Raw genomic sequence first — 22056 nt, forward strand, 5'->3', positions numbered from 1 at the left:
CATGAGTCAAGTGAAGCTTTGCCTTTTAAACGCAGTTAACTCAGTGCAAGCTTTCCTTAGAAATGTCATTGGAACTATGGGGCCGCTAGGGGCCCCGCAGGAGCCCCTTTGCGGTGTCGCTGGTGGGAACCCTTTGCGGGGGCGCAGGGAAGGGTGAGCGGCGAGAGCGCCCATTATCGGCTCGAAAGGCGAAATAATTGTGTTTAAATGCAAGATAAGCAGGGGGACACAGAGGGATCGTTGATGTGTGTATGTGTGTGTGTGGGGAGATAAGGGGGGCAACGTCAACGTGTACAGTTTGGGTGTGAAGCACCTGAAATGCCTGCAGTACTGTCCAAGCCGGAGGGGCCCCCGGGGGGGTTGGGGGCTTTAGGGGCCCCTGAGACCCTTCGGGGCCCCAAAGAGAATGAATCTCCCCTTCGCTTCTTTTGCCGCATTGCCCTCGAGGGGTCCACGAAGGCTCGACTGGCCTTAGGCTCTTTGGCGCTTGTTGTGTGCTCCGCATGCAACATGCTGACTCCTTACATCCTGGGAACTTGTGTGGACTCTGCCTACACGGGAGAGGGGCTCCTTAGGGGCCCCTTGCGGGGGCCCCTCGCCCTCGGGCCCCTAGCGGGGCCCCAGGGCAAACAGCTGGCTCTCGCCGGAGGAATTTTTTTCCTCGGTGCACTTGGCAGCGCGTGTAGGACGGAGCAACTGGAACGTGCGGAGGAGGAGATCCTCACGAGGCTTCGGTGAGCCAGTGCTTAAGCCAGCCCTTAGGAGCGGGTTGTGTGTGGACGCACTGGGCGGATGGCGGCTTTTTAGGGGCCTGTCTCTAGTTGAATCGCATGACGATCCAATCCACGTGCTCGTCTCTTCGAGTGCCAGTCTCTTTGCATCCTCTATGTGCGAGGCACACCCTCTCTTTGGAAGAAAAAACCAAATCTACACGCCGAAGGCGCTTCTTTCGCTCCTTCAGGCTCTACTTGTTTGCACGGTGTATAACGAGCCCCCCGAGCTTCTTCACAGTGCACACCCCAGGAATACTCTGCGCGCTTCTCGGAGAGGACTGCCGGCAACTGGCCTCAGTAGTAAGCCGCGCGTTTCCCACTCTCCTTAGGTACTCCAACTCGGCTCTGGGAGGCACCGTCGCTCTTCTCCTCATCAGCAGGAAGCTCACTGCAGCCGCGCTGCTCCTTCTACCGGCAGCTGCGGCGACTGCAATCCTTGTTGCCAAGTAAGACTCCACGTGACTTTGTGGGGTGTGCCTAAGGCTCTGCTTTTAGCGGCAGGAGAGGCCGCGCGCCCTTGGACGAAGAGGGGTTTCTGCTGTGGGGGTGCCTTCACGGTTCAAGCCTGACGCTTCTTCGTCTTCTCGCTTCTGTACTGCGAGCTTCTTCCGCGCTTATTTCAGGCTGCTATTTGGGGCCTTTTTGCTTTTTAGGCGTCTAAAGCGGTTGCGAGAGGCACGCCAGACTGCAGAGGGTCGGTGGACGGAGTTCGCTCTGGACCGCCTCTACGCCCACAGCGCGGTGTACGTACACCAGCAGCAGCAGCAGGAAATTGCGCGCGCTGCTGATGTATCGCAACAGGTGTTGGCGGCTGCAGCAGCGACCTCCAGAGCGAGCGGCACCCTCATGGGGTCCTTAACGGTGGCTACAAACTTTTCGTTGCTTCTGGTGCTCTCCGCTGGAGCCAGTCTCCTCAGGAAAGGTTCTGTAGGTTTCTCCATGTCGGCATGTTTCGCATGTGTAGCAGAAAGACTTCATGTGGCGAGCTTCGGTTGTTTTGTAGTTGGTGTTGCTGTTGCTGTGGTTGGTGATCCCCCTTCTGAACGTTGCTGATGGTGGTGAAGTAGGGAGACTCGAGGAGTCTCTTCAGTCGGAGGCTTTGCAAAAGCCTCTTTTGTGCTGCCTCTCTCCTCTCCTTTGCGCCTTTCGTCCTGCGCGCTGTCTGCCTCTGCGAGAGACTCCCTTTGACGCTCCCTCCGTCCTTCTCTGCTTTTTGCAGTTTGGTTTCTTACAGCTACGACAGTTTTGCTGCCGTAATGGGTCGCTGTGCCTTCATGCTGCTTTCCCTCCTCACATGCGCTGCAGCTGACATACGGGAGTTTGACGTCCTTTGTCGCATACAGCATGATGGTGGCAGCGGGGTTCAGCGGCCTTGCGTCGCTCTCCGGCGAGTGGGCTAAAGGACGCGCAGCGGCAGAGCGTCTCTTTGCTGCTATTCAGCCCTCCCTGCAGCAGCAGCAGGAGCAGGAGCAGCAGGAAAAAGAAGTGCTCTCCTTAGAAGGACTCAAGGGCGAGATAGAATTCCACAACGTCTCCTACTTCTACGACCAGGATGCGGCGACAGCAGAAGCAGCAGCGGGAAGCAGCACTAGCAACAGCAATAGCAACAGCAACAGCAGCAACAGCAGCAACAGAAACAGCAACAGAAACAGCAGCAGCCGATGCGGAGAGGGCATAGGCGGGATCGTGGATTTGTCCTTCCGTCTCCTTCCCGGGGAGCTGCTGGGCATAGCAGGTCCTTCAGGTGCTGGAAAGAGCACCATCATGAAGCTGCTCACTAAGGAACTAAGACCGCAAAAGGGGTGTATCACCGTAGACGGTACGGCTACGCATGACGTGCTGCTGCACACTATCTGCTGTTGCTTATGACCCCGTCCCACCTCTCCCCTCCCTGCCCGTCCTTGCATCGTGGCTGCAAACGGCGCGCGGTGTGGAGGGGGAAAGGGCTGTTTTGGCCTTCTTGTGTTGTGGTGCTACGGCAGGGATCGACCTGGAGAAAATTCCCACCGGCATGTGGCTGCGTCGCGTGCTGGGAGTAGTGAGCGACAGAAGCAGCAAACTGTTTGGGAGCCTCAGCATCCGAGAGAACATTCAGTATGCAGCGTGGGAACCAGCCCCCACTGCTTGCGCCGCTGCTGCTGCAGCGCAAGCAGCGGAAGCGGCGGCACAGAGGGCAAACTGCTTGGGCTTTGTTCAGCATCTGCCTCGGGGTATGGAGACGCTTGTAGGGGGTTCGGCAGGCTGCTGCTGCAGCAGCGGGGAGCAGCAGCGACTCGACATCGCGCGATCGCTATACAAGCAGCCTCGTATTCTGCTGCTGGACGAGCCCTCTAGTGCCCTAGACGCGGAGAGCGAGCGTTTCTTCACCGAGGCCCTCACACAAGCCATGCAGCAACAAGACAAACAAGAGCAGCAAGAGCAGCAACAAGAGCAGCAACAAGAGCAGCAACAAGAGCAACAAGAGCAGCAACAAGAGCAGAAACAAGAGCAGAAACAAGAGCAGCAACAGCAACAGCGCTTGCTGTCTTCACTTCTGATTGCTCACAGCCCCACGGTGTTGAAATGTGCCTCTAGGCTTTTGGTTCTGCGCAGAGGGACAGTAGTCGAGTCGGGGACCTTCGAGCAGTTGTTGCAGGCAAAGGGAACTCTGCATGCGCTACTCTCAGGAGACCTACACGACAAATTCTGAACGTTGGATCGTTGACCTGCATAAAGTGCATGCAGAATGGGGACTTGAATTTCGGTGTGAGCCTAGCGCCACTGACACTGCACAGGATCTCTACGAAGGCTGCGAAAGCAGCCAGCTCCCGCAAGAAGGGCTCCTCCCGCCGCTGAACTCGCCACGTTGCTAGACGGCACTGCTGGGAGAGTGCTCAATGTAGCTTGTATAGGAATCTCTTGAACGCGCAGGGCAAATTTTTTCGGGCTGGCGATTGGCTATCCGTAGCTGCTTCTCGCGATTTACACGGGTGCCGGAACTCAAGTGTTGCTTGCCGAACACGTATACAGGTAGAATCCAGATACATCATACGATATCTGTATGTACCTACGTACGGTATTATATATATAATTTGTGCATACTCCGCCACGCATTTATGTCACTGCGAGCTGCTTAGGGTACTATGTTGTGCGGGAGTGATGCGTGGGAGTCCTCCAGCAGTCAGTCAAACAGAAATATGGAGTGCGTTGTTGCGACGCGCTCCTGAGGCACAATGCTGCTTGTTGTTGCTGTTGCCTTCCCTACTTTGGGGAGGCAGTACTACTAGGCAGTGTATCCCTGTTGTACTCGAGAAGCTGCACGTCGATGCCTGAGTTGCTGAAACGGCCCAAAGGCCTCCAGGGGAGCAAAGCCTCCGCCCTGAAGGACCGCCCCGCTGCAGACAAACTCGCAGAAAGCCCCAGACACACACGCCCCCTTGTTTGTGCGAAAACAAAAATAGCCCTGCATGCACGCCAGGGATGAGGAGGGAGTCGACATATCTACGAGGTGTTTGCTTCTCGAAAATGCAGCACGCGCGAACCGTTCCCTGCGTGGGCTGCACTCGTGCGGACGGCCCACAGGGCTGTCGCGGGGGCTCTCTTAAGGAGCAGTGCAAAGAAGCAGCGTACAGCGCGTAGACGGGCAGACAAAGTCGGGAAGACAACTTGAGAAACAGAAAATCACGGGTTAGTGCGAGGGGTATTTAGAAAGACGGCTCGGAAACCAGAGATGCTAGAGATACCGGCGGAGAAGGCTCTTTTGGCCTGAAAGTCAGAAGTCATTTTTTACGGCAGCGCCACTATTTCTGCAGTAATGAGGGGGACATACGGGCAATGAGGTAGGCAGAGCGGATGTTTGGGTTGGATGCGATCTCCTTCTCGAGCCGCCTCATCGTCCTTTGTCGCTTATCTCCCCGCAAGCTCCGCACGCCGTATGGCGCATTCGTCAACACTACAGATTGAGGAGGCAGGGCACGCAGCACCTGCACTCAGGGAGGCAGGAATGCAACAGCGCGAGGTCTCCATACTCCACAGGCAAAAAGACCCCACATGCGCTACCCCGCACGTTCCAAAGGCGAGGCTCGCGAAGAAAACAAGGCGGACCGAGGAGATACAGATAAACGGCAAAGCAGACAGTGACACACTGTTTGCAAAGCGGCCCACGCATGCCAAGCAACTTCGACACATAAAATGCAGTCACCTCCCCATGTGCAGTGCATGCGCGCTACCCGGAATCAACCGGCTCAGTAAGAAGAGCCGGGCAAGCATGCACAAGACCGCGAAAGGTAAATAGCTCGAGGCAGCAGGTGCTCGACTCCCTCCGCCCCTTCTTCCAAGACGAAGACACGCGGGAAAAACATAAAAAAGCTACAAAAGCCACACAAAGAGTCGACGCGCTGCGTGGCACTATCGCGTTTTGCGGCTCTTACCGGCGAGAAGTCAGAGTGCGTCAGCGAGAGGGGACAAGGCAGACCGCCTTCTGCAAAGCCACGCGCGCACTGTATGGACACTTGACTCCAGTGCGTGCAGCTCTTACACGCCCCGTCGACAAGCACAAACGCCATCTACAGAAGCAGAAAGGTCTAACAAGAAGCGCCGCTATATCCTGGCGGCAAAAACGTAGCTCTGTGTTCCTGCAGCTCAACTGAGAACGCTGCTGCTAACTAACCATCGTCCAGTCCTTCCTCCGCCTTCATGAGTCTTGGAGACCTCAAGCGAAAAGCCTCCACGTTTAGCTTGGCACTCTGCGAACAACGCCAGCCCCAAGTTTGCCTTTGTGAAACCGCGCTCGCAAGAGCTTTCGCAGAAACCCTCGCGAAAAACTTGTGCAAAATTTTTGGGGTCGGGTTACAACAGCGCACGCACCTCCAGCTGCTCCTTGTTATTGTCACACCCAAGAAGCCGAAGCGATCCCACCTTTGGATGGGGCCTGCAGCAACAACAGGAGCCGCATGTGAGCGTCTGTGGAGCTAAACTGTGGCTGCGTCTTGCGAGAAAGGAGGCCCTTCGCTTCACGGAACGAAGCTCCCAAGGGAGCCGCTTGTTCAGAACAGAGGCCTCAAAGGCTGCAAATCTACAGCTTCGGGCTGGATCAAGCCAGCCGAAGGTTTGAGGCTTTACAGGATATCCAGGCAGTCAAGAAAGGAGTTGAATCGCGTCATCGAGTGGTTGGGGAACTGCGAAGAAGCAAAGACACAAAGCCCACAGCAAAGCACCAGAAGGCGGTAGAAAGCCCCTAGCCAGCCTCCCAGCAGCTAGCCAGCAGGCCACAGAACCGGAGAACTCAGAGCCTTACAAGAAAAATAAAACTATTTTTACAGGAGGTGCTGCTTACGGGTGTGGGTGTCGTGCTGCCTGCGTGTCTATTTGGCTAGCTGGTCACGTAAGCTGATTCCCGGCCTAGGAGACTCGACTGTTTGTGCCCTGCTTGGCAAGCTAGCTCCCCCGTTCGCTTGCTTCGTGTGCAGAGGCTAGCTAGAGAGCTCGCTCACACTGAAAAAGGGAAAGCTCCTGCGGGGGGAGTTTGGGAGGCTTCCAGCAGCGATGCCCATGAGCTCCAGCAAGAGGGCGCCACTCCCACACATCGGATCGAGGACAGTGAGGCTGACAAGAAGGACAGTTTGACACAAGCAGCAGATGTGGAGGGGCTGCCTTGTCTGGTCTCTACGATGAGCGCGTCAAGTCAAAAGAGAACGTATCGCTGCCAGGCCCAGCCCTGATGCTCCCCAATGTCTCTACATTACATGCATATGCACAGCCGGTGCCACACCCAAACATTTTCCCCGCTTTCCCCCCCGTCCCTCTGTCGCTCAATCCGGAGGCATCGAGTTGCATTGGAACGGCTACTATTGCATCAGCCGCTCAAAGAAGGCAGCGCTTCAAGGAGGGGAAACGGCAGCGCAGAAAAACCGTGAGAAGTAGAGCAGTTCGGAGGGACGGAAAAAGCGGACTGATAGGCTCATGGGTGCAAGTACAGATTTACGCGAGGCCACCTAGAGCGGCACGGATCCCCGGGCAATCGCAACCGCACAGGCCATGCATGCGCTTTGACAGGAGAATGGCGAAGAGACAGAGGTACGACAGGCACGCGTGGCATAGGGGAAGAAGGGCAGACTGGAACGGCACGACGGAAACAAGAGCCAGCAGCTCGCCATCCGCTCGCCTGCACTGACCTATCTTGCAGGCTAAGTCGGTTCAGTATTGGCGAAAGAAAGACGGCTGCTGCTGCCAAAGTCTCCCTAAGGGGGGCAGTGCCCTGCCGGACGCGCCACAGGCGCGGCGTTAGTGGCCCCGAAGCAGCCACACTTACCTGCAGCAGCACCCGCATAAGTTGCAGCAGTTTGGAATAGCCGGAGGCAAGCAGGCACAAGCGATGCAGAGGCTGCTGCGGCAGCAAGGCCATCTGCAAGGAGGGGGCTGCCTCAACTGGACAGCAGTACGCGTTGAAAAAGCAGCAATCAGCCGTAGCAGCGCGAGAAGCTTAGCCGTAGCAGCGCAATTAGCCGTAGCAGCGCAATTAGCCGTAGTAACGCAATTAGCCGTAGCAGCGCAATTAGCCGTAGGAGCGCAATTAGCCGTAGGAGCGCAATTAGCCGTAGCAGTGCAAGGCGGACATAGCAGATGTTGTGTCGGAGAAGAACGTGAATTTTTGACGCGCCTGAACCAGCTGCGATGCACGGAGGCCGTAAACAAGCGCAGATAAGAGCGAGACCATCTTTGAGAGGCGCACACACAGCCTACCGAAAATACAGGGGATAACCCGAACAACGGTGACAGAGGCCGCCTCGCCTCTTGTGCCCAGCGGAAGGATTGCAACAAAAGTTTAGCGGTGGTGGCTAAGCAACATCGCAGAAAAAGAGACAAACTGCAAGAGATGGAAGGGGAGGGTGCGAGGCTAAGGACTCTCGACAGCCACTGACAAATCAGCACACACAGCGGACCATGAAGACATAGGCGACGCGAAGGATAGCGTCTCAGAGGCGCATAGACAGGCCGAGAAAAAAGGCAGAAGGGAGCCGTAAGAAGCCTTGCTCGAGAGTGCTCGGAGAAGTCTGTCCAACGGGCATGTCTGAATGGGGATGCAGAGAGGAATTTCGGCACTGCCGCAGCAACAAGGGGCAGCAATAAAGTGCTGTTTGCACTGGCCACGAAAATTCTCGACACGCGGCCGTTTTGGCAAGACCACCGCTGCCAGCGCGTGGGCGCAACGGAGGAGCACGTGAGGTACATCAGCATCACGGTATGCACAACAGCAGCAGCAAGAGCAGCAAGCTACCTCCTCTCTTTTGCATGGAGCTGGGAAGTGCATCGGGCAGCTCTGCATGCTGCAGCAAGCGCCTTCTTCTCTCCTTCAAGCCGTCCAGGACCGCGGAGGAGACCAGGGAGCGGCTATACAGCCGAGACGCGTTAGAGGAAGCCTGATAAACGGTGGCAGCAGTAAGAGCAGGAGCACCAGATGGAGAAAAAGCAGTAGTTGCCATCACAGCCCGCACTGCAACAGCACTGGTTAATACAACTGCTGCTTCTACTTCTTCTGGAACGCCTGTCTCAGCTCCCCCGTCCGTGCTTCTATCTATTTTCCGGAGAAAAATACAAACGACAGGAGTGCTCGTGACTGCGTGTGCATCAGCAGGTGCTGCCTACTGCGATGATCGGCTCTTCAAAGGCCGCGGAGAAGGCCACATACTTTTCCCTAGAGGCAGCAGCAGCAAGCACTGTTCGAGCAGCAACCTAGCCTTGCAGACAGTCGCCTCTGCATCTGTGCAGCAATAAAGGCAGCGCAACTCCGGTGATGGATATATCTCCCGCATTCAAAGGCCGTACCAGGGCAGGGATGCCGCGCCTCTCATAAGTTCTTTCTCTCCCCTAAGCAGCAGCACAACAGGAGCAGCAGAGACCAACAGCAGCTTCGTGGGTAAGCGAAAGGCTGCGCAAGAGCAGCACACGATGCAGCCTCAACAGACCCCCACACCCTCAAGAGGAAAGACCGCACCAAGCGCAGCAGCAGCAGAAGCAGCAGCAGCAGAAGCAGCAGCAGCAGAAGCAGCAGCAGAAGCAGCAGCAGCAGAAGCAGCAGCAGCATCATGGACACCTACCGGGCAGGAAAGGGATGCCCAACGGCAACTCGAACTTCTTCGGCAATTCGACTGCGGCACAGCATCCATGAAGAACAAGAAGAACGTCAAGGAGCTGTGTCAGATGCCGCTACCCATGAAGCACCTTCTGCGAAAGGTTTGTGCGTTGCCGCACGCTCTGTGTGCTGCAACAAAGCAACAGCAGCAGCTGCTGCTGGAGCTGCTGCAGCTGCTGTGTTGCCGCAGCCAGCAGAAACGCAGCAGCCGTCCTCATACGCACCTCCGGAGAGCAATATTCCACAGGAGCTCAGGGGGACCCCTGACTGCTATGCCGCCCTCTTGTACATCCACGGAGAGCACGGAGGAGGCTGCCGCTGCGGCATCCGCTGCAGCTGCCGCTGCAGTTGCTGCTGCAGAGTCGCCCCTTGCTGCAGCTTCAGAAGCAGCGGCCAAGTGCGACTGCGGAGATAACAGTAATAGCTGCAACTCCCGAGCTAGCAGCGACTCGACCCCCGGGCTGCATACACAGAACATGGTTAGGGTGCGCGAATCTTCGGCTTCTTCGTTTGCAGCGGCAAAATTAGAAAAAACCGTCGCAGCGGCCCTTCTGGTACTGTTGTGCCTGCATTGCTGCTGCTGTTGCTGCTGCTGGTGCTGTTGCTGCTGCGCTTGCCGCCGCAGAGGAAGCAGCAGCCAATTACGCGTGCGGGTGCTGCCGTTGTGTTCAGAGAAAAGACCGACGCAGGCAGTCGCCGCTGCTGCTGTTTCCGCTGATACACGTCCTGGAAAATAATAGCGGCAAAACGGCAGACGCAACGCACCAGTCGTATATTGCTAGGGGCTTCGATTATCGCCTAAGGATTCTTCTCAACTGTATAGGACCCCCTCGGAAGACGCATCTACCTCACCTGAAGCACCCCGATGCCAAAAAAAGTCCCCCCTCGTTGCTCTTCTGGCTGCAGCAAGCATCACTGCTGGTGCTGGTGCTGCAGGAATGACTGCTGCAGGCCTTGCTGCCGCTGCAGAGCGGCCGTTGAAACACCGTGCAAGACCATGCTGCGCTCCCAGCTGCATCTGTCTGACCGCAATCATCATTCCGCGAGGAGGAAGGCTGGGGGGAATGCGGAGGGAAAGAAGGCGGGGGCAAGGCCAGGGGCCCTAGGGGGCCCCTGGTGGACAAACCCCTTGAACCTTAAGCCTTCGAATAGACAGAAGTGCCTAGTGCCACAACGCACGAATTGCGCCTAGAAATGCAGAGAGAGCTTTCTGCTCATGGCATAGGTCTTCGCATACCAGTGTGCGGTAATGAGTGTACCTACACCGCTCAGGCGGGGTGCCAGGCCCTGCTTGCATGCGCATCGATTTCAAAAAGTGTCACGGACCTTGAAATACACGCTCTTCCCTCTCTGTACGCCTTAAACTCACAGGAAAGCAGACATAATGATGGCCTTTCAAGTTGAAGGAGTGCACTATGGGCTTTAGAACCAGTGTACGTACACCCGGTGCCTCTGGATACAGCAGTCGCCGATTCTGGTCATGCAAGTCGCCTCGTCTGCGAGGCATCGCAGCACTCGAAGGCAAGCATTAAAGGGGACTTAAGGGTTCATGCAACGGCATGCTTTCTTAAACAAAGGCTCTTCAACGGGCCGAGGCTTCGCCTTCTGCCTTCGAGGAGGCGGGACCGCCCCCCTCCCCCGAGGCAAGAGCACCACAGCAGCAACCACAGCCGCACAGCTGCACCGTCCCCAGAGCATGTGGCGACTGGCTGAAGGGAAATTTGCGACTGTCGCTGTTACTACTGCGGCCGCTGCGATCCCTGCGGTAGCTCGAACAGTCACAACGGGGGTCCCCCGGAGAGCAGCACTCCCACCAGCAGCAGTCGCAGCATCATCACCAGCACCACCAGCCAAGGCTGGTGGAGCGGCAGAAGCCGCTGCATCGGCCTCTCCAGAAAGCCCTCCCGATATATTTTTGGAGTGCCACACAGAAAGCTGCCTCCCAAGGCAGCAACACAGACAGCGCGAACGAGGTGCCATACGTATTAACTTAGAAGGGCGAAAGGGGCAGCAGCTTATCCGCTCAATCGGCGTTTTGTTGCTGCAGAGACACCGCCCTGGTTCCGTCCAGCAACAGCAACAGCAACAGCAACAGCAGGGACGCTGTGCGCGCGCGTCATGGCCGCCACTGCAGCCCTGTGGTCGTTTTTCTCGCACTCTTCGTGCAGCTGCACAGAGTGGAGAAACTCCATCTGCGGCGACAAGGAGGGCAAGTGCAGCTCGCAGCACATCGCCAGCGGAGGCAGCAGTAGCTGCTGCAGCTGATGCTCTTCCCTCCTGTCTGCCGCCAGCCATTAGAGGCGCAACTTGCAAATACGCGAATGCCATTTTGCGGGGAACACTGAAGCGGCAACACCATCAGTCTCTGAATGCTGGCTTTTCTGCAGCGCCACGTTTCCCTCTGTTGCTGGCCCTCCTAAGCGACTTGGCAGATGCAGAGCAACAACTGCAGCAGCGGAAGCAATACAGCGGCGGACCCCTCACGCGACGGCGCGGGCGGCTTCTGCAGCTCGAGCAGGAGCTGGCAGTACACCGCAGCACCTTCTTTGGACTCGAGCAGAAGCAAGACTTGGAGGGGCTCAAAGCGGCAGCTATTGCCTCCGCAGCAGTGACAGCAGCAGCAGCGGCAGGTGAACCGAATGGCAGCGCTGGCGGAAATTTGATTTCCAGATCCCTGTGCTTGCTCCTACAACAGCTTCTTCTCGACGCAGCTCCGCATGCCTCCTTAGGAGACGTAGAGAGCCTGCTGCACCTCTTCGTCAGCACTGGCCAACAGCAGCTGTTGGTGCATGCGCGCAGCGCCAGCAGCAGCAATCCTTGCCTTCCTGAGAAAGGCGGCGAAACTGCGTGGATTTTCGAAGTCTTTCAGCCGAAGAGCCTGCGGCTCTTGCTGCAGGCAGCACACCGCCAAATGAAGCAGCAGACGCAGCTGCGAAACGGAGCTGCAGCAGCAACAGATCCCCGAGATGTGCAAAGAGTCGGACGGCTAGCAGCGCTCTCTGCTGCAGCAGCACGCATTTGCAGCGAGGTGACAGCGGCCCCCGTGGCAGGCGGAGTAACACCCTCCCCCTCGGGAGGAGAGACTGCGGAGGTGGCTAGAGCAGCAACTCAGGTAGCAGCTAGCGAAGAGCTTTCGAGGCTGGCGGCTCATATTGCAGAATTAAAGCCACCAACGATCACACTAAAAGTTGCGGGAGCAGCAGCAGACCCAACTCCCCTACCAGAAGCTCCCGAGACAACCGCAGCAAAATCGGCAGAGAGCGCTTCTTCACCAGAGGCTTCAGCGGTCCTGTCTGCAGCCGTACGGAGGAGCTCTGCTGCTGCTGCTACTGCTGCTGCTGCTACTGCTGCTGCTGATGCCACCTCCCTCACTCGGCACGGAAGACGTGTCCTGAAGCGCTGCTGGCTTTCCGTCATGCTGCTGCAACAGTTGCAGCGCGAGCAGCACCTGCGGCGGCAGCTCCCAGCCGTTCCAGTGCTGCAGCAGCAGCTGCAGCTGTTGCAGAGGACTGGCGACACTCGAAAAATCCAAGGAAATCTCCTGGCGATGCCGCTGCCCGAGCTGCTGAAGCTAACCTCAGCCCTTGTGCGCATGCAGCAGCGACAGCAGGCTACAGGACCAGAGGGTGAGCGATTTCTCCCGCATCAGGCGTTCCTTACAGCGGAAGAAACAAGGCCTTCAAGCACAGCGGGAAAGGCAGATCGTGGGGTGCACCAGCTGCAGACGCAGCCGCAGACGGTGCTGCAGCTGTTGCTGCTTGCAGCGCAGGTTCTGCTCCTCAAGCTACAGCCAAGCAGCAGCCTCAACAGCCTTAACCGTACAAGCCTCAACGGCACTCCCGCCAGACATTTCGTCCGCTGCCTCGGCGCCCTAGCTCAGCTCCAACGCGCGGTAAATAAACAACAGCAGCACGTAATGTCAGCGGCAGTGATTATAGGGCCTCTGAGCGTGGAGCTGCTGCAGCAGCTGCCGCCGCAGCACATCACGTCGTTGGTCCTTAAAGACTTCGTGAGGCTCTTTGTTGCACTGTCACACCTACTACCGGTACTGCTGCACTGCATGCAGGAGAAGCGGATATGCTCGGAGGCGGCTGCTGCGTCGCCAGCCGTAAAAGAACTCGACGCGCTGCCGTTTTCGTTGTATCGACACCTCAACACACTTCAGGAAGCCGCAACAGCACTTGTAGCCGGGCCTGAACCCCTGCCGAGTTCTCTCCCCGCTGCTGCATTCCCCCCTCTTGCAAACGCAGCACGCCACATTCGGCAGCAGCTTTTGCTGCATCATCAGTCGCTGCGACAGCAACAGCTAGAAGGTCAGCAAGAGGAGCAGGCACAGGAACAGCAGCACTCGCGAGAAGAGGCAGCTTTTTTGTCTCGCGCATCGCGGAGGTCCCTCGCTGCTCTCTCATCTGTCGCTACACCTCGGCACTTGCTGCAGGCTGCCGATGTTGCTGCGCTTGCGGAGGCGTACGAGCGGCTTATGGACACGGCTGGTGCTGTCGTTGCCGCCGCAGCGGACGAGCCCTCTACAACTGAAGCGATTTAAATTCATGAACTGTTTCAGATAGAACAGTAGGGCCTACAAGCCTGTCTGTCCTCCTCTGCAGTTGTAGTGCGAGTGTATATCCGCTAGCCCTCAAGTAGCAGCAGCAGCAGCAATAGCAATAGTGGCGCCCCCACAAAGCTCTGTAGAGCGGCAGCAAAAGCAGCACTCAGTGTGCATTTAGAGGCCCCTGTAGATTGCGCGGGTAGGGTTAACACGTGTTGGAACTGCCAGTTTGGTTGGGGAGCCTTGGGAGGCGCAGCAGTAACTGCCAGTGAAACGCAAATCGCCAAAGTTGCGAAAGGCAACACAGTGGCCTCCGTAAGAGACACCCCCGAGCATCCACCGACTTTCGTGAGAACGCAAACTACATGGGGTTACCGTCCATGTTAAATGCTTGGTAGTGTGGCGACAGTCCTATAGCTCGACAACCCTTCTGGCAGCAAAAAGTGCCTCAAGGGCCTCCTCATCGATGCGTTGAGCAAGGCCCTTTCCTCTCTTCTCCAGCGAAAGTCGAACCGACTCCGCTGCCTGCAGCAGAGCGGCCCTCATGCACGCGCAGCATCCCCACACGCACGTTGCTTCTTAAGAAGGTGTCAGGAGGGCAAGCAAACAGACACAACTGTAGGGGGCATTTAGGCGTGCTGTTATGGGTAGGTGGATGCTTCGTGGTGCTCCCTGTGGCCTCCAGAAAAAAAGGGCTCTAGTTGCATGCGTTGTGTTCGTCGAAGTGTACATACACTGGCGGCAGCTGCAAGGGCTGCTGTTCGTCGAGCCTGTGGACGGCGCCTGCGGAGACGCAGCAGAAAATTCGTGCGTTGGCAAGCCATGACTAAGCAGAGAGGAAAGGCGCTGAAGAGCGGTGTGTTGCGAGTTCATGAAAGAGGCATGCGATCCTTCGAACTGACACGAGAGCGACAAGGACCGAGCCTTCACGACTCATAAAAAAAGTCCTCCGGCAACTTTAGCACATGTGGCCCAAAACGCCATGCAGAGAGGCACACAGGGCGAGGCAACACAACGTACGCACAAGAAGAGCAGCGCATACACACCTCTTGCTGGGGTTGTGTTGCTGTTCTCGCTCCTTCTGCTTCCGTTGCCGAAGACGCCGATGCACCTCGGGCATAATGTCGCGTGTTAAGTCGTCCCTAGCGCCAGCCGACACACACAACATACATATATATATATATATATGTAGACATATATATATATATAACACTACATACACATACAACAAATACACATACACATACACACACACATATATATATCTATATGTATGTATTATGTATATATATAACATAACAAATACACACATACAACACCATACACATACACAGAGCGAGCGCGATGGAGAAGCATGCATCCTCCGTGTCATCGGCGAAGGGAAAGCACCCGCCACCTCTGCAACCGCAAACCCCATGAGGAGCATCTTTAGGTTAGGGGGCAAGGAAGTGGAGGGATGTCAAATCCAGAGACTTTTACGGTACGGAGGGCGGCACAGACAAGAGTGTAGAATAGACGGAGCGAAAGAGAAAGAAAGAGAGGAAACTGTGAGAAATGCAAAGAGCAACCGCAGCCGCTCGTGCCGCAAAAGAATCTCCGCACCAGATAAGGGCCTTTGCCTCTCGCTCTTGCTCTGTGAGCAGCATATCGTCAAGGCCGTCATCTGAATCACCTGCGTCCTCGTCCTCGACAGCAGCCCCTCTTCTCTCTGCGTTGGAGGCTGATGCGGCGCTTGCTGCTGTCTCCTTCGCTGTGGGAGCTGCCTCTGCTGTTGACGCTGCTGCAGAGAGGAGCACGGGCACTGTGTGTCGACTACCACCGTCTGCAGTGATACGCGACACCTCCGAGGTTGGCAGCAATTCGTCGACCCTCGCCTGCAGCGGCATCATCTCAAGAGGCGCACAAAGACAACTCTCTCTCCGGGAGCTGCTACTATCGCTTCTGTAAAACGTTTCAGCAAACTGAACAGCAGTACAACGAGCCCAGTGATCTGCTTAGGTGCATAGTCCTCCAGCGGTTTTTCCCCTCCCCCTTCCCAGAAACTTTTCCGCGCACGCATGCTTCAGCGACAGCAGCAAGACGGGGATTGCACGAGGCAGCCATAAAGCAGCAGCAGCAGCACCTTCGAGAAGCTCATACCCGCACTGATCTCAAGAGATCCGCAAGAGGGTTCACGCTATCTGCTGCCCTGATGGTCTCCTCCTCCTCGCGATCTCCCCTCTCAGCGTATTCGCATTCCGCTGTCTCTGCGGCCACCCCCGCAAAGCTTCCACCACTGCCTGCCCTGCACCTGCCATCGTCTTCCTCTGCGTCTGCTACTGCGGCAGCAGCTACAGCTGTATCGCCTCCTGATGCTGCTGCTGCAGCTCCAGAAGGAGCGCTGATGACTTCGACCATCCAGCCAGCCACAGAGAGGATGTCTCCAGAAGACGGAAGCTGCGGCAGCAAAGGCACGTAAGTGTGCAGGCTCGAGGTCGTGAGACGCAAAGTCTCCGTACGAGACACACGAAAAAAAGGCCTTGCATGCGGCGAGCGTAAGGACCAGGCAGGAAGCGACGAGCCAGCAAACATCGAGTGCGTCCTTCTCGCGGGAGACTCGCACTGTGCATGCACACAGCCACGAGCAGCCCAAAGGATATTCTTTTGGCCGTGGAGACAGAACGCAAAGGCCCTGACACGGCACACGGCGGCTCTCTACGATAGAAAAAGCCCCGTACACGCACGTAGAAACAGTACATAGAGAGAAAGAGAGAGACAGACAGACAGACAGACACACACACACACACACATACACAGACAGACAGACCGACACATAGATGGACAGACGCACACACAGACAGAAATACAGATGCAATGGTGGAAAGATGGTAGACAGAGCAGCGTACCTCTTTGCAAAGGGCCTCACTGCCTTCCACGCGCTGCGACGCCAGCGGAATTATTCCTGTGTGGGAGTCATATCCTCCCCCCCCGCTTGTTTGATCAGCAGCAGAAGGAGCTTCTGGAGAAGGCCGCGGGTCCCCAGCAGTCGCAGGAAGCTCGGATGCAGCCTTTTCCACAGGAGATGCTGCATCGGCTGCGTTAACACACGGCAAGACGCAGGGAAGCAGGAAACTGGGGATAGAGGGGCGAGGCAGACTAGCAAAGCCTTAAGATCCCCGCAGACGCGAAAAGCAGAAGAAAGCACAGGGGAAATGCCACAGGCAAAGCGATGGAATATGGTAAAGAAGAGCTCATTCCAAGGGTAAGGAAACAAGTATAAAACGAGGCCCGGCTGTGTTGAAGGGAGCGCACACATAGGTTCATCTCTCTATACACATAGGCCTGTCTCTATATACATAAGTTCATCTCTATATACATAAGTTCATCTCTATACACATTGGACCATATCTCTATCTCTATACACATAGGTCCATCTCTATATACACATAGGTTCATCTCTATATACACATAGGTTCATCTCTCTCTACACATAGGTTCATCTCTCTCTACACATAGGCCCATCTCTATATACATAAGCTCATCTCTATACACATAGATACATCTCTCTACACACATAGGTACATCTCTCTACACACATAGGTACATCTTTCTCTATACACAGGTTGTCGCTTAAGAAAAAATGCACAGACAGAAATACAGGTAGGGATGAGTGACAGGAAGAGAATCCCTTGGAGTACCTGTTGCAGGTCCATCTCCCAAGGGCAAAGGGGCTTCTCTTTCTGCAAGACACATCGAACCCCAAACTTTAGACTCCGACAATTAAAAACAACCCTCAGTCCGCATGCACTAGCCATGAAGAATTTTTCTGCCCGTCCTGCGAAGGGTGCTCGCAGAGTATGCAACTACAGCCAAAAACATGACGCTTGCGCGTCATGCCACGGTCCTTCCCAGAACCGATGTTCTCGCCCTTCCGCCTTCAGGAAGCGACATCGCTTACTGTCTCGAATTGCCTGCTGCTGCGACTGCTGCTGAGTCGGTGACTGCTGCTGCTGGTGCCGCTTTTTAGCGAGGCGGCACGGTGGAAGAGGCAAGGCGGGAAGCTGCAGCAGGTCTGTCTCCCCCAGGGCTGAGGCTGGCAGCTGTGCAACTGCCGTTTTCTTGAACTCGTACAGCCGCTTTGAGAGGGTTGGGCAAGACACACGGACCGCCTGCACGCAGAGCAGCACAGTGGAGAAGAAATATCGAAAGCGCGAGCAGCAGATGTGCAGAAGGAAGCGACGGTGGGCAACAAAGGACAAGCGCCTCCGAATGCAGGCGTACAAAAAGAAATACACTGAACTAGAGGCGGCACGCACCAAAGGAGAGAGCCGGAAGTGCTAGTTGCATTGCGCACATATGCGAAAATCTGCCAAAAGGAGGAGGGGAGGCCGGGGGGTCTGGCAAAGGAGGGCAACTCGCCAAACAGAGAGAGAGACAGAGACAGAGAGAAAGAGAGAGAGAGAGAAAACGAGAAAGAGACAGAGAGAAAGGAAGAAAGAGACAGAAAAAGGAGAGGGAAAGAGACAGAGAAAGACACAGAAAGAGAAAGAGACAGAAATTGGAAAGAGATAGAAAGATAGAGAGACAGAAAGAGAAAGAGACAGAGAGAGAAAGAAAGAGAAAGAGGAAAGAGACACAGAGAGAGACAGAGGAAGTGACAGAGAAAGAGACTGGAAGAGAGAGAGGAATTGGAAAGAGGGAGAAATCGAGCCAGCGCGCGAAGAAGACGACACGGTGTGGGAGGAGAATTTGATTGCTGTGTCATTCGCTTCTTACGGTAGCAACTTCTTCAGCATCGATTTGTACGTCATGATACCGTGCCGCAATTAGGAGAGCCGCGCCGCAGAGTCCCATTGGTCTTCGTCCTGTGGTAATCCAATCTCTCCTCATAGCCTGAAGCACATGCAGAAACACAGCAGAGCGCATGCAAAACATGCAGACGGTGGCCAGAAAGCCGTAGTGAAGAAATGTGTGGAGCTGCTCTCTTCGCGTCTGGCAGGCGCTCTAGAAGAAAAGCCATCAGCATCAGGCATCTCGCGGGAGAACGGGAAGCGGACAAAGCAGCTGAGCGCGCATGCTGCTTACTTGCACCAGACGGACGGCAGTTTGTGCGATCTGTTGCGTCTTTTCCCCCAGTTGCAGCTGTGCAGCAAAGCGGTCAAGGAAAAGAGACGGATCTACATGGGGTACCTGGACGTGAAGCACCCGCAACAGCTTCATGAATACCTGATCAAGACACACACACATACACACACATACCCAATGGCACACCGCATGAAATCGTGCACGGAGTTGCTGAGATCGCAGCATTTCAAACACTTCACTTCGCCGACATTATTCGCAATCCTAGCGGAAAGATGGAAGCCAACATGCCCTGGCAGAGCCTTCAAAAGCCTCTCCGCAAGCGAGCGAGCGCGCGAAAGAGAGAGAGAGAGAGACAAGACATTGCAGAGACAGAGAGAGAGAAAGAAGGAGACAAAGAGAGAGAGACAGATAGAGGAAGAGAGAGAGAAAGAAAGCGACAGAGAGAGAAAGAGAGAGAGTAAGAAAGAGAGAGAGAGAGGAAGAAAGAGACAGAGAGAGAGGAGGAAAGTGACAGAGAGAGGAAGAAAGAGGAAGAAAGAGAGAGAGAGAGCGAGGAAGAAAGAGAGAGAGAGAGGAGGAAAGTGACAGAGAGAGAGAAAGAGAGAGGAAGAAAGAGAGAGAGAGAGCGAGGAAGAAAGAGACAGAGAGAGAGACAGAGAGAGAGACAGAGAGAGAGGAAGAAAGAGACAGCAAAAGAGAGAGGAAGAAAGAGACAGAGAGAGGAAGAGAGAGAGGAAGAAAGAGACAGAGAGAGAGGAGGAAAGTGACAGAGAGAGAAAGATGAAGGTAAGCCACAAACGATCTACGCCTCGGCGATACCACGCGCGCGCCCTTTACGCACTGCTGGCCACCGTGTAGTGGTTTGGGAGCAGCAAAAGCAGGAGCAGGCACGGGATGGCAGCGCAGTCTTGTGCAGCAAAACGTGTACAGAGGCCTGTGATCATGCAATTGCGGGGAAAATGCGACTGCAGGTTTTAGCCGCTGTGGAGGGAGTGTGTCTTCACCTGGCCTAGAGAGCGAACGCTGACGCTGCAGCACAGCAGGAACTCACGCAGCAGAGGCACCCACACCCTCGTGCACGAGCACAAGCCACCTTTAACCAGCATCCAAAGCAGCAGCTGGATATCACCAGCCCAAGGCTACTGACTATCCCACGGCGTCGTGGCACACTCTGCGGGGGAAGGAGGGGGAGAGGGGCGTCGCTGCTCGAAGAACCCTCTCCTCCTATCACCGCTCGCTGTAAAAAGGAATCACTGCTTCTAAAACTCTTCGTCTAGGGCCTGCCTCAAAGGCCTCCTCTTACCGAAGAACATCCGAAAAGTCGATGAGGAGGTGCGGAGTCCTCTCTCTCCTGCAGATTGCATAGAGGCAGGCTCCAGCCACCACGGATCCCCGCCTCCCCACACTGAAGTTGCGCTGAGAGGCCATGAGATACAACCGGTGAGCGGAGGCTACGTGCTGGGGGGAGAGCCGCAGTCGGTCTGCAGCAAGCAGCGGCAGCGGCACAAAACAGGCCATGAAAGTCGAACAAAAGAACCTGCATGCTTAGCTTCCCCCCTTGCAAGAGTCGCTAGGGATCGCGCAACCAAACGCAGCTCGGGAGATTCACGGAAGGGCGAAAGAGGACGGACGGACACCCCAGCGAGACAGCACCAACAGGCTACACCTGCTGCCGCTGCTGCGCGCAACATCTCCCGTGACCCCTCATCGAGGAACTCAAAAGGCTCAGGTGGAAGCAATCGCAGAGACAGCAACCGCAGCGCCACCACAAGGACAAAGACGCCCTACCCAGCTGCCGCTCTACGGAAGTGAAGAGGACCTCGCTTTGATTCCGCAGTAGCAGTAGCGCAGTAGTAGCGGCAGCAGCAGTAGCAGCAGGAGCAGCAGGAGCAGTAGCAGCAGGAGCAGTAGCAGCAGTAGCAGCAGGAGCGCAGTAGTAGCAGGAGCAGTAGTAGCAGCAGCAGCAGCAGGAGCGCAGTAGCAGTAGTAGCAGTAGCAGTAGTAGCAGTAGTAGCAGTAGCAGTAGTAGCAGTAGCAGGAGGAACGCAGTAGTAGTAGTAGCAGTAGTAGCAGTAGCAGTAGTAGCAGTGACAGTAGTAGCAGTAGTAGCAGCAGCAGCAGCAGGAGCGCAGTAGCAGTAGTAGCAGTAGAATTAGCAGCAGTAGGAGCGCAGTAGTAGTAGTAGCAGTAGCAGGAGCAGGAGCACAGTAGTAGCAGGAGCATTAGTAGGAGGAGGAACGCAGTAGTAGCAGTAGTAGCAGCACCATATATAGTAGCAGCAGTAGCAGCAGGAGCGCAGTAGGAGTAGAAGGAGCAGGAGCAGGTGAGCAGGAGCGCAGTAGTAGCAGTAGCGGTAAAGCCGCACATACCTGCAACAGACTGGATGTTGGAGAGTCCTCTTTGAAGTGCCTGCTCCCGCGTTTCCCCTCCACCAAATCCAAGACCCCTTCCAGTGCCACCTGCTGGAACAAAACGCCCTACCTGAGGGCGCAGACAGCAAACAATAACCACGGAGATTAGCCACACCTCAAGAGCCGCAGGCACCACGCATGGCAACAGATTATGGAAGCAAGATGCCGCGATAATAATAGCGTCCATCTCAGAAAGTAGGGTGCGCCTTTTTGCGAGGAGACGGTGTGAGGGTGGCTATGCATGATACAGACGTCCCACGCAGACGATACACAGCGACGCTAAGGCACTGCTATGAGGCGAGTGGCTCCGTGAAGACTCCAGAGGCTTAGCCGCTCAGAGAGAGAGAAATAGAGAGATTAATAGAGCTATACATATGTACATACATACATAGAGAGAGAAATAGAGACATATATATACATATATATTTAGAGAGAGAGAAAGAGAGAAGTTAAGAAGTTAAGAAAGAAAGAAAGATAGGCAAAGAGCGCTATTTGTGCGCCCTTCTGAGCAACACTACAAGGGATGCGGGCAGCAAGCCCGTTGAGCAGCAACGGGAGGAGGCTTGCCATGGCCATGCCACCTCCCGAAGACTCCGCGAATTGGAGACCTTCTACAACGCCGCTCTCCTCCAAAACAGCGCCGCATCTGCGCACAGACATCAGGAAGAAGCCACATCCGCAGCAGCATCAGTGTCAGGCAGCAGCATCAGTGTCAGGCAGCAGCAGTACCGGAGGCCTTAAAAGGCCAGGAGGTCTCTTTTTCTCCGCTTTCAGATTCTTCGCGAGTGGCGAGGACGCGCATCCTCATGGATAGACAGCGGGGGCAACAAGCAGCTTGTGCGCTGTGAAAAAACGACTTCGAAGTGTGCAGGCAGCCGTCGAGCAAGAAAGGCAACCCCACAGGACCACCTGCTCCCCACACAGGTACTGCGGATGCTCTTTTGAAGGCTGTATAGTAAGCTCGTGCTGCCGCCTCTTACCTGCAGCAGGTAAGTTCGCCCTTGTGCTCGCTCCTCTCCAGTTCTTCACTGCCGCAAAAGCGGCAGGACGCTGTGGCGGTCATAGCCTTGCTCTGGGCACCTCTAACCCTGCCGCAGTCAGTCTCTTCAGAAGCTCCTCTGTATGTACAGCAGAGGCCTCGACGTCAAG

At 55.7% G+C, this 22056-nt stretch overlaps 4 protein-coding genes across 4 annotated transcripts; 1 reads left to right on the forward strand and 3 right to left on the reverse strand.

Moving 5' to 3' along the window:
* Nucleotides 1–318: 318 nt before the first annotated feature.
* On the forward strand, nt 319–3462 carry LOC34618483 (ABC transporter B family member 3). Its single transcript, XM_026336604.1, has 4 exons — nt 319–734; nt 1427–1700; nt 2079–2592; nt 2756–3462. The coding sequence occupies exons 1-4, from the start codon at nt 319–321 to the stop codon at nt 3460–3462; spliced, it is 1911 nt and encodes a 636-aa protein (XP_026192389.1).
* A 62-nt stretch (nt 3463–3524) lies between these two features.
* Nucleotides 3525–5914, reverse strand: LOC34618484. Its single transcript, XM_026336612.1, has 6 exons — nt 5874–5914; nt 5619–5682; nt 5422–5497; nt 5183–5229; nt 4582–4735; nt 3525–3670 (listed from the first exon to the last, which is right to left on the reverse strand). The coding sequence occupies exons 1-6, from the start codon at nt 5912–5914 to the stop codon at nt 3525–3527; spliced, it is 528 nt and encodes a 175-aa protein (XP_026192397.1).
* A 797-nt stretch (nt 5915–6711) lies between these two features.
* LOC113147141 (ice-structuring glycoprotein-like) lies at nt 6712–11211 on the reverse strand. The gene is made up of 7 exons (XM_026336620.1): nt 10999–11211; nt 10714–10770; nt 9106–9469; nt 8725–8844; nt 8029–8325; nt 7225–7588; nt 6712–6991 (listed from the first exon to the last, which is right to left on the reverse strand). The coding sequence occupies exons 1-7, from the start codon at nt 11209–11211 to the stop codon at nt 6712–6714; spliced, it is 1695 nt and encodes a 564-aa protein (XP_026192405.1).
* Nucleotides 11212–13843: 2632 nt separating this feature from the next.
* Nucleotides 13844–21970, reverse strand: LOC34618486 (transcription factor IIIB 90 kDa subunit). The gene is made up of 11 exons (XM_026336627.1): nt 21888–21970; nt 21475–21553; nt 18188–18304; nt 17417–17580; nt 17242–17294; nt 17110–17175; nt 16318–16505; nt 15572–15868; nt 15035–15306; nt 14167–14215; nt 13844–13957 (listed from the first exon to the last, which is right to left on the reverse strand). Exons 1-11 carry the CDS (start codon nt 21968–21970, stop codon nt 13844–13846), a joined length of 1482 nt encoding a protein of 493 aa, XP_026192412.1.
* Between the last annotated feature and the right edge of the window lie 86 nt (nt 21971–22056).

Source organism: Cyclospora cayetanensis, unplaced genomic scaffold (genome assembly GCF_002999335.1).
Source record: "Cyclospora cayetanensis isolate NF1_C8 unplaced genomic scaffold, CcayRef3 CcayRef3_contig_1, whole genome shotgun sequence".
In the NCBI taxonomy this organism is placed as follows: domain Eukaryota; phylum Apicomplexa; class Conoidasida; order Eucoccidiorida; family Eimeriidae; genus Cyclospora; species Cyclospora cayetanensis.

What these genes read in the sequence shown, in the direction of transcription:
- LOC34618484 (XM_026336612.1), bottom strand. Translation starts at nt 5,914, where the DNA reads ATGACGCGATTCAACTCCTTTCTTGACTGCCTGGATATCCT. An exon ending in CTTGACTGCCTGGATATCCT is followed by an intron (nt 5,683 to 5,873) that starts GTAAAGCCTCAA and finishes TTGTTGCTGCAG; the next exon opens with GCCCCATCCAAAGGTGGGAT. An exon ending in GGAGGAAGGACTGGACGATG is followed by an intron (nt 5,230 to 5,421) that starts GTTAGTTAGCAG and finishes GCTTTGCAGAAG; the next exon opens with GCGGTCTGCCTTGTCCCCTC.
- LOC34618483 (XM_026336604.1), top strand. Translation starts at nt 319, where the DNA reads ATGCCTGCAGTACTGTCCAAGCCGGAGGGGCCCCCGGGGGGGTTGGGG. An exon ending in GAGATCCTCACGAGGCTTCG is followed by an intron (nt 735 to 1,426) that starts GTGAGCCAGTGC and finishes TTTGCTTTTTAG; the next exon opens with GCGTCTAAAGCGGTTGCGAG. An exon ending in GGGGTGTATCACCGTAGACG is followed by an intron (nt 2,593 to 2,755) that starts GTACGGCTACGC and finishes GTGCTACGGCAG; the next exon opens with GGATCGACCTGGAGAAAATT.
- LOC34618486 (XM_026336627.1), bottom strand. Translation starts at nt 21,970, where the DNA reads ATGACCGCCACAGCGTCCTGCCGCTTTTGCGGCAGTGAAGAACTGGAG. An exon ending in CGGGAGGTGGCATGGCCATG is followed by an intron (nt 18,305 to 21,474) that starts GCAAGCCTCCTC and finishes CATGTGCTTCAG; the next exon opens with GCTATGAGGAGAGATTGGAT. An exon ending in ATGCTGAAGAAGTTGCTACC is followed by an intron (nt 17,581 to 18,187) that starts GTAAGAAGCGAA and finishes CTCTGCGTGCAG; the next exon opens with GCGGTCCGTGTGTCTTGCCC.
- LOC113147141 (XM_026336620.1), bottom strand. Translation starts at nt 11,211, where the DNA reads ATGGCATTCGCGTATTTGCAAGTTGCGCCTCTAATGGCTGGCGGCAGA. An exon ending in CTGGTGGTGCTGGTGATGAT is followed by an intron (nt 9,470 to 10,713) that starts GCTGCGACTGCT and finishes CACCAGCAGCAG; the next exon opens with CAACAGCAGCAGCAATGCAG. An exon ending in TGCGGTCTTTCCTCTTGAGG is followed by an intron (nt 8,326 to 8,724) that starts GTGTGGGGGTCT and finishes TCCGGAAAATAG; the next exon opens with ATAGAAGCACGGACGGGGGA.